Source organism: Haplochromis burtoni, unplaced genomic scaffold, assembly GCF_018398535.1.
Source record: "Haplochromis burtoni strain Fernald_Lab_line unplaced genomic scaffold, NCSU_Asbu1 Contig_1927, whole genome shotgun sequence".
Taxonomy (NCBI): domain Eukaryota; kingdom Metazoa; phylum Chordata; class Actinopteri; order Cichliformes; family Cichlidae; genus Haplochromis; species Haplochromis burtoni.
Window position 1 is genome coordinate 8,747 of NW_024584288.1, and position 10,075 is coordinate 18,821.

Genomic DNA, 10,075 nt, shown 5'->3' on the forward strand with positions numbered 1-10,075 from the left:
GTAGTAGGCTTTCGAGCCTATACAGCTTGGAGTAAGACAACATGCATGAAGAGGATGATGTGGACAAAATACTCATTTGCCTAATAATTCTGCACTCCCTTTATATAATGCAGCTTTCTGGGGTGCAGAGAGACAAAACCCTGCAGCACTCATTTCTTCTCACCTGTACTTAACCTTGTACATCTACCAAGATGGTGGAAGTAAGTAATATGACTATTTTCTCTTTGTGTTGCATGACCAATAAGGACAGTCTTAAACCATAATTCTAACACGGATTCAACCGAATCAGACGTTTGATTTTAGTTTTATTGAGATTTTGATGAGCTTTGATAGTCAAAATATTCACATTATTGGGCATTATTGAATATGGGTCATACAATGCATTGTTGTTGAGTAATACTACTGACCTTTTATTAGGGCCAATTATTACTGCAGTCTCAGATAGAAAACAACACTGGCCAGTGCTGCATCACCAAATGTTTCTTTGTTTTCTTCACAGTGGATGACAATAAAGAACATGACTTTCAAGGTTGGACAAACCCTGTCTCTTGTTGGCGTGATCAAACCAGATCCCAAAGAGTAAGTACTGATTAAAGATAAACTGTATTATGATGTTACACATCATTCTATGATAGTAAAGTTGGGAAATACAATCAAATATTTTAATGCATAAAAGATAACAGTTACTGTGTTTTCAACTTCTATTCCCAAAATTCTTTCACGTATCTCTCATATATTTTTTATTCTGTCCAGCTGGCACAAAAATTATAACTTTATCCTAAGGTCATGAGATAAATGTGTACATTTGATTTTGGTGTGAACTATCCTTAAGACAGCTGAAGCGTAAAATAGAGCTATGAAACATTTCATTTTTGTGTTTAATCCAATATGAGAATTTCATTAGCGGTTCATTTAAGTTACATGATGTTTTAAACTTCCTGTGCTTATTTCTGTTTTAAAATTGCCCTAAGAATTTGATTATGGGGTGAATGGTCCTTTAAATTTATTGTAGCAAAAATATTTGCAAATGTGTGTCAAAAATGCTATATCTGTATTTCAGTTTATTTCAGCCCTATGTCCTTCCTACGCATGCTAAAAGGAATATAAGATGTAATAAATATTTGTGTGTCTGTACATTGCAGATTCACGCTGGATATTGGCCCCAGCGTGGACAGAATTGCATTTCATTTCAACCCTCGCTTTAATGCAAAGGGACAGATAAATAAAATTGTCTGCAATTCTTTGGAGGCAGGCAATTGGTGTAAGGAGCAACATGAGGATTGCTTTCCTTTCTGTGAGGGAAAGGAGTTTCAGGTATGAGAGTGTGTGTCTGTATTTTCACCTTTTATACATATATATATGTATACGTATACATGTATGTGTGTGTGTGTGTGTGTGTGTGTGTGTGTATTACAATCAATCTATAATTTGTCTCTCTGTTTCTTTTCACTCAAAATGTCTTTTTTAGATCGCCATTAAATTCACACCTTCAGAGTTTGTGGTGACTTTACCAAATGGCTCAACATTCTGTTTTCCCAACCGCATGGGTGCAAGGAAGTACTCTGTCATTGGCTTTGGTCAAGATGCTGAAATTAGAAGCATTGAGATCAAGTAAATCTACATCATCAATTCACATTGCTTGTTTTATTTTTCTGCTTGTCTATCAGTAGGTAATCTCCCCAAAGGTGGATGGTGACCGTGCCAACCTTGAATCTCATCACTAATTTCATTTTTTATCTTAAAGGAATTTAGTTTGTTGAGAGCCTGATCCAAACAGCTTTGGATGTGAAGATGGGATGTAAGATAAATATTTTCTTTGGTCCTTGACACAGATAACTGAAGTTTTAAAGTAGCCAAAGTGATTTTTCTGTTTGGAATTAGCAGTTTGCTTGCAAAAATCAAATAAAGTGTGATCAAGGTTTTCTGTAAGGTGTCTGAAAGTACTAAAGCATTTGTTTGAATTCCCAAGACATTCCACTTGTTCTTTCTTTATTGCAGCAACATTATTTAAAACACATTCTTTTATGAAAAAACATGACTCTGGTGACTCCTTATTCTTGTTACACTAACATGGAATGTTTTATGATGCCTTTGGGCGTCCCCTGTGAAATTACTTCATAGGTGAAACTGTCACTGCTGTGGTCTGTAATTTAATTCTTATTATGGGTCATATTTCATAACATGAGGGTCCGCTTTGACTCACAGTAACTGTATGTACCAAGGTTTGTACTACAGATCAAATTACAATATATATCTATTCTACTTGATATTATTAAATGAATAATTAATCCTAAATTGTATGTATGTCTAACGAGAGCAAAACTCTGTAGGTAGCTCCAAGTTCAACTAAAAATCTCAAAAAATGGAGCAAATAGTGTGAGAGTGCAATCCCCAACTTTTGCTGGTATCTATGGTCAGTTTTATAGATTAATAGCAAAAGTTGCACTATATTTTCAAACACAGATAGTCAGGCAGACAGAGTCATCACAATATAAACAGCCTTCAGTAATTGACAGGCTCCAAAACTGGAAACTGTGTGACCATATTTTGGCATTGCAATGTTTTATGTTCTATGTATTCTTATATGAAGACCATTTAAATCCCTTCTAGAGATAAACTGATCTGGAAATGCCAGAGTTATTTTCACTGAGAGTAAGGGGCTGAGCTCAACTCATGAAAAGTAACCCCACACCATAATCCCTCCTGGCACGATGCAGTCAGACAAGTAGCATTCTCTGCAAACACTGGGTTTTCCTCGGCATGAAAGATAGAAACTTCACAGTTCAAATAGGAAGTTGTAATAATAACTACTAATTAAATGCATATGTAAGCAGATAAATGAGTGAAAAAGGTGAGTAAAAAAAGAAACACTCAGGGAAGCCCCCAGCAGCATTGGTCTTTTGCAGCATAATTAAGGGAGGATTCAGGTTCAGACATAGTAAAATGATATAATACAAATAGAAATGCACAATGTATTGCCAACTGCTGCACCTGTAGGAAAAACAAACATAAAACATCTGGAACGGCAAAAGTTGAAAATGCACAGGTACATAAATCAACATTTTTTTTGTGCCGTGTGTGGGTGAGTTTTTGTTTTGTTCTCTTTGTGTGTGTTTGTTTTACTTTTTACTTTGTACAACACTTTGGTCAACCTGTGTTGTTTTTAAATATGTGTATAAATAAATGAAATGATTGACTGAGTGATTGATTGATTAATCTACGTAGCCAATTAAATTAACAACTTATATATAACTGCTTATTTCATAGTGTAATCTTCACATCTTCACTTTATCCAAAGCACATTCTTTGTTGATTCTCCCGCTAATTATATTCACAGTATTTCCTCACCTCACTGTGTCTTTGGGGATTTGCTAGGTTAGCTTAGTTTGTAGCTGACTCACTAGTAGCATGGCCTCTTTATTTGTTCCTCCTGCACTTTCCTGCTCAGTGTGTTACTCCTCGACTTCCTTTAGCAGTATTGATACTTATAATAAATGTAGAGATTGGCAGCTCTGGATGCCAGGATTACTGAACTGGAGACTTGGCTTCGCACCCTTAAAAACCTCGTAGCTAGCTAGGCCCCTGTAGCTGGTGCAGCTAAAGGTACTGTAGGGCCCATTAGCTCTCCCCCGGCAGATTGTCCCAAACAGCCGGGAACACAGGGTGGCTGGATGATGATGAGGAGGAAATATACTTAAACAGAAGCCCCAGTACACTACCAAACTGTTCATGTGACTGACCATTTTTCCCCACCGGCTAACGGTAAATGCAAAATTGAATAAAATTATAATTCACATTGGCAGTAAGGACAACCAGTAACATAAATCTAAAATTAATATTGAATTGGTGTGCAACTTTGCCAAAAAATGCTAGAATCTGTAGTTTTCTCTTGTCCACTCCCCAGTTGGACCAGGAGTGACATCCTTAGCTGCACGTTCTTTTGAATTTGCTGTCTGTCTGAGTGGTGTCCAAAAAACGATGTGGGCTTTATAGATTATTGGAAAACTTTCTGGGGGAAACCTAGTCTTGTTAGGAGAGACAGCATCCATTTCACTTTGAAGGGAGCAGCTCTCATTTCCAAAAATCTGGCCAAATTTATTAAACCCATCCAAACATAACTACATAACTGTCCAGATTTGGGACCAGGAAGCAGAGTTGCAGTCTTAAACACCTCTCTATAGCTTCTCTCCTTCTGCTACCCCCCAAAACCCCATCTCCTTAGAGTCTGTGTCTGCTCCCAAACAAACAAAAATAATCTAAAAATCTGCAAAAAATGACGTAAAAAACATACAATCACAAAGAAAAAAGAATACTGTATCCACATCTGCACCGAAGAGTAAAAGAGTCAAATTTGATTTAGTAAACATTAGGTCTATCTCTTCCAAGTCCTTGTTAGTGCACAAATTAATAATTAATCAACAAATTGATTTACTCTGCCTTACAGAAACCTGGTTGCAGCAGGAAGATTATGTTAGTTTAAATGAATCAACACCCCGAGTCATTCTAACTACCAGAATCCTCGAAGCACAGAATCCTGAGGTGCCGATTCAACCATTCATTCAGCCATTCAGTACATTTTCAGTAATTTCTTTTTCAAAAACGCACATGTACTTACATTTATTTACATTTACTTGAGTAGGGTAAGGGGTTGCCACCTCAGCATGCAGTCAAGTTCAATAGAGTCTTGTTAATAACCTAATAATTTTATTCAGGTGTGTTGCATCAGCGACACATTCAAAAGTTTCAGGGCACGGGCCCTCGAGGGATGGAGTTTGACATTTGATGGTCTAAGCCACAGCTGTCGAACTCCAGGCCTCGAGGGCCGGTGTCCTGCAGGTTTTGGATGTGTCCTTGATCCAACACAACTGATTTAAATGGCTAAAATACCTCCTCAGCATGTCTCAAAGTTCTCCAGAAGCCTGGTAATGAACTAATCATTTGATTCAGGTATGTTGACCCAGGGTGATATCTAAAACCTGCAGGACACCGGCTCTCGAGGCCTGGAGTTCGACACCTCTGGTCTAAGCCATCAAATGACAATTTTAAATCAGCTCTAAAGATCTTCCTGTCTGCATGGACATACATAGGCATGTCAGTTATCTGCTAGATAGAAACAAATGCTGTGTTGGATTCTTTCCCCTTTAGTTTGATACTATAGGCAGGATATAATAAGGAGCTTGTATCATTTGGACTATTTTGGATATGGGGAAAATGTAATTGGGGAAGCAGTGCAGATATGGTAAATGAGATGACATATGCACAAACATTATCTGTTAGACATTAAGATAAACACATGTTAACATTTCCTTGTGTCATTTCTGTCACACCTTCTCTCTTTCCCTGTATCAGAGCTGAGCAAAGGCTGCATTGAATTCTTTCCTCTTTAGATTGATAAATTAGGCAGGCTATAATAAGCACCTTGCATCACTTTTTTGGATACGGGGAGAATTTGCTTGGAAAGGAATGGTAGATGAGAAGACATATGCACAAACATTATCTGTTAGACAGCAAGATAAACATGCTAACATTTTCCCTGTTTCATTTCTGTTATGAGTTCTTGCTTTCCCGGTATAATAGCTGAACAAAGGCTGCATTGCAATCTTCCTCTTTGGATTAAAACTAAACAGAACACAGCAAATACTTTGTATTAACTGGGCTTTTTTCCCCGAACCCCAAATAATTGTAACCATTTTTGGAAAGGGTTACAATTATTTAAATCACATTAAAGGTTGAAATTAAATTAAGTAATAATGTAGAAGCCAGAACTCCAATTCTATGTGAAACAGGGGTAAGCTGCAGTGTAAACGTTTAGTAGTAGTGTAGTATTCCTCAAAGCACCTCACTGTTACAGTCCACTTTGTGTTGATTTCATGCAAAAATTACAGTTATTTTGTGAGTCATTAAAATAGTAAATTCATGATTATTAATTAAATGTCTGACTTTACATTACATCCAGAATTCATAAACTTGCCAGTGACAGATTTGCTTGAGTGTCATGAAGTGAATATGGTTGTGACATGTCATTTACGATTAATAAAAAGCATATTTAGCTCTTTTATTTTTCTCACAATAGTTTTTCTTAGCATTCAGCCAGTCTTCACCAACAGGGGCAGTATTTGTTAACTACTAACATTTTTATGGTCTATATTCCATATACAAGTCAGCTGGTAGGAGTTTAGCATGCTAAATATAATATAATATTTTGAGCCTGACATGAAAATAAAGCTGTCAAATGTATGATCTAGTTGTGGTTTTTGCTTACTTGTTTTATATGTAAAAGAATGATTAAAAACCAAGTTTTCATGCTGCAAAACAGTAAATTGAGTGTAAAGGTAACACTACAGGAAGAGTTTTAGTAACACTACTTGGTGTAAAATTAATTTAAAATTTTATTCTATGAGAGCTAATTTTTCACTAGAGATCAGTGTATGAATAACACAGTATGGAGTAACATCAACTCTCATCAGTTATTTGAACCCCCAGTGTTCATTTCAAATAAGTCAGTTCAGTGTTAAAAATCAGTGGGATTTTCCTCAAATACAGTTCATTTATCACTATGATAGAGTAAATAATACGACACTACTAGTAGTGTTAAGTTGTTTTAACACTATGCAGTGTTACTCAGTGCTAAATTTTCACTCTATTTAGAGTTAATTTTACTCTAAAATTTTAACACTATAGAAAGAGTTGATTTAACACCAATTCCAAATGGGACCAAATAGACTCGGGACCAGTGTTAAATTCAACTCTTTAAGTGTTATTTTAACACTGCAAATTTTACTGTGCAGTAGCACAGTTATACTGGCCGTTTGAAATGTCATTCAGGTTGAAGGCACCGCCTACCTTCTATATACTGTGGCCTTCTGCTGGAGTGCAAAGAGACAAGACCACACAGCACTCTCATTTCTTCTCAGCTTCACGACTTGACCTATTACATCTGTCAGGATGGAGACTGTAAGTATAATTTTGGCAGCAATATTTAACTTACATTACTTTTGCTTCTCTCCGAGTCCTGTAACTGATATGGAGAGTCTTAAACCATAGTTTAAACATGGAACTGACAGCTGGTGCAAACTTAATCTATACCAGGCTGATGTAACTCTGTTTTTTTTTTTGTTTTGTTTTTTTTTTAAATTGACTTTTGATTGAAAATTTGGGAGCCCTGCTCTTTTGGATTTATTTGATGACCTTTGCTATTTACCACATAGTGTAAGTGTGCATTAATCACTTCTTAACTGTTGCTTTGTATTATCATCAACAGTAACGGGTAAGTTACTTAATACAGTGCATTACTGTCTAGTAATACTACTTTCTAGATTTTTTTATTAGATGCAAATATTATTGTAGCCTCAGACAGAAAACATCACCATATCATCAACCTGCCCAACTTTTGTGTCTGTATGTGTGCGTTATCTTACAGAACATGTTTCTCTCGTTTGTCCACGATATATTTATCCCAAGGGAAACACTACAGGCTAATCTAATGTAAACTAATAATTTTTCTTCACAGGTTATGACAATAAAGAACATGACCTTCAAGGTTGGACAAACCCTGACTGTTGTTGGAGTTGTTAAACCTGATTCCAAAGAGTAAGTACTAGAGTAAGACCAAACTCTATCATGATTTTGTAAATTAGTGAATCATAGTAAAATTGAAAATAATAAAAAGGATAAACTAAAAACTCTTATTGGAACTTTTTGGTTTTCAGTAATTGTAGTTTCAACCAAAATGTAACAAAATTGATTCTTGTTATACATTTGGGAGATGCAGCTGTCATCTCCCAAATGTCAGATTTCACACAAAAATGCTAACCAGGTGAAAAATGTCTAAATTTGAATTTGTTGTGAACTGTCTTTGTCTCTTTAAGGAAGCTGAAACCTTAAAAGTACAGCTATGAAACATGTTTTTGTGTTTAATTCTTGTTGTTCTTCTCATTATAGCTTACCTAGTATAGTAATAATTAATAAGTGTTTTAAGCATGTAGCTTTGTGTGTCTGTTCGTTGCAGGTTTGCAGTGAATATTGGCCCCAGTGACGACAGAATTGCACTTCATCTCAACCCTCGTTTTAACGCCAGGGGACACACAAACATCATTGTTTGCAACACTTTCGAGGCAGACAAGTGGTGTCAGGAGCAAAAGGAGGAACGCTTTCCTTTCAGCCTGGGAAAGGACTTCAAGGTATCTATCTATCTATCTATCTATCTATCTATCTATCTATCTATCTATCTATCTATCTATCTATCTATCTATCTATCTATCTATCTATCTATCTATCTATCTATCTATCTATCTATCTATCTATCTATCTATCTTTACAAGCTATAATATAAGTCCTCTGTCTCTCATGTCTTTTAGATTGTCATCAGATTCACTCCTTCAGAGTTTGAGGTGACTTTACCAGATGGCTCAACATTTCGTTTCCCCAACCGCCTCGGTGCACAGGAATACTCGTTCATGAGCTTTCATGAGGGTGCTCGCATTCAAAGCATTGAGATCAAGTAAATCTCTTTCCTCTCTTGAATTGCTGGATTGAAATTTTTGTTTTCTTTTTCACTTTGTCTAGCAGCAGGTGATAATGTTGCTCTAGGTCTTCAGCTTCTTCAGAAATTGAGTTTGTTGAGAGCAAATCCAAACAGATGGACTCCTAAAGAATCATAACCTTTTTGTAATGTTTTGCTAGCAAGAACCACATACAGTACAGTGTGATCAGGTTTTCTTTAATGTGCCTTTAAATGCTTCTTTGTTAGTTATTTGCTATATTTTGATTCTTACCTGTAACAGCATCAATTAAAGCGTTTTCTGTGATGAAAGAAACACGGCTCTGTTGACTCTTTATCCTTGTAACACTTACACAGTGAAATTACTTCATAGGTGAAACCGTCACTGCTGGGGTCTGTAATTTAACCTTCACATATGGGCTGTATTTAGCGTCTGTACCAAAGTATGAACTACAGATCAGTTCAGAATGTATAGTCTCACATTAATAAACTGATGAAAAACATCAACACAACATCAAAAACTCTTTATCTTTTTTTTAAAGATAATTTAAGTATTGTTGTTAATTAAAATATAAACTTTAAAAAAAAAAGGTCAGAGGAGGAAATACCAGTTTTTGAGGAGCCTCAGAAGATGATGAAAATGATGACAAAGTCCATTATGGATAAGAAGTAGTGCTGAAGCTGGAGCTCTGAAGTTGAATGATTTGGTTACTCAGCTGCAGCACAATGAGGTAACCTTTTGACATTCTTGTTAAGAGAGTTTTTAACTTCCAGAAGGGTTTATTGTTTTCCCATTATCAGAGACATCAAGATCATTTTTTATTTTGACGGACTTCCTAATCTTGGCTATAACTAGCAGCCAGTAAACCATGCTCTAGCCACAGATATGCTGAGGAGTGTTTTTCAGTTGTCTTTGGTTCTGATGCTACCTTCAGAGATGAGCACCTCGCTCTAGTTTCTGAAAACTGGGCTGCCTATTTTCTTTTGGATGTAACCAGACGACCATCAGTTTGGAGATCGTGGGCAACGTTTTTCGTTTTTCCCCGGTAAAAATGATTTCAACCGAGTTTCAGTATGGTCAGAACTGAATTATAAAGATGAGATGTGCATTTTAATGCACTTTTGCATATCCATTATTAATTATATAAATCAACACGGCAAAAGAAGAAATCACACTCTTAGCAGATGTGTGTTTGTGTCTGTGTGTGTGTCAGTGTTTGTAAATTCAGTTATATTTCTACTTAAATGTCGTAATGCCTACAAACCTAAGACGAAAAATAATACTACATATATTATGGACAGTGGGTACATCACACGGTCCATGCTCATGCTCCCCAAAAGCTTATATTTCTTCACCCTGAGCTTTCACCTTTCTGGTTCTGCTCTAATGTCTGACCTTCCTTCACCTCATCCCCTGACAACAATAAGAATAACTGATTGTTTTGGAGAGGGTAGAATTACTCCATATTCATATAATCCTACTTACAGTTTTTCTCAATTGGTTTGGCTCATTTCTTGAAACCGAGATGACATTCTCAAAACCATAAGGTCATTTGGCCAAACAGTCTTACAGTT

The 10,075-nt window shown here is 36.2% G+C and overlaps 2 protein-coding genes across 2 annotated transcripts; both read left to right on the forward strand.

Annotated features, from left to right (window-relative positions):
* Positions 1-191: 191 nt before the first annotated feature.
* LOC102290317 (beta-galactoside-binding lectin-like) lies at positions 192-1,697 on the forward strand. The gene is made up of 4 exons (XM_014331438.2): positions 192-200; positions 500-579; positions 1,143-1,314; positions 1,469-1,697. Exons 1-4 carry the CDS (start codon positions 192-194, stop codon positions 1,613-1,615), a joined length of 408 nt encoding a protein of 135 aa, XP_014186924.1. The 3' UTR covers positions 1,616-1,697.
* A 5,146-nt stretch (positions 1,698-6,843) lies between these two features.
* Positions 6,844-8,790, forward strand: LOC121813570 (beta-galactoside-binding lectin-like). Its single transcript, XM_042217412.1, has 4 exons — positions 6,844-6,954; positions 7,511-7,590; positions 8,009-8,180; positions 8,358-8,790. Exons 1-4 carry the CDS (start codon positions 6,946-6,948, stop codon positions 8,502-8,504), a joined length of 408 nt encoding a protein of 135 aa, XP_042073346.1. The 5' UTR covers positions 6,844-6,945; the 3' UTR covers positions 8,505-8,790.
* The last annotated feature ends 1,285 nt before the right edge of the window (positions 8,791-10,075 follow it).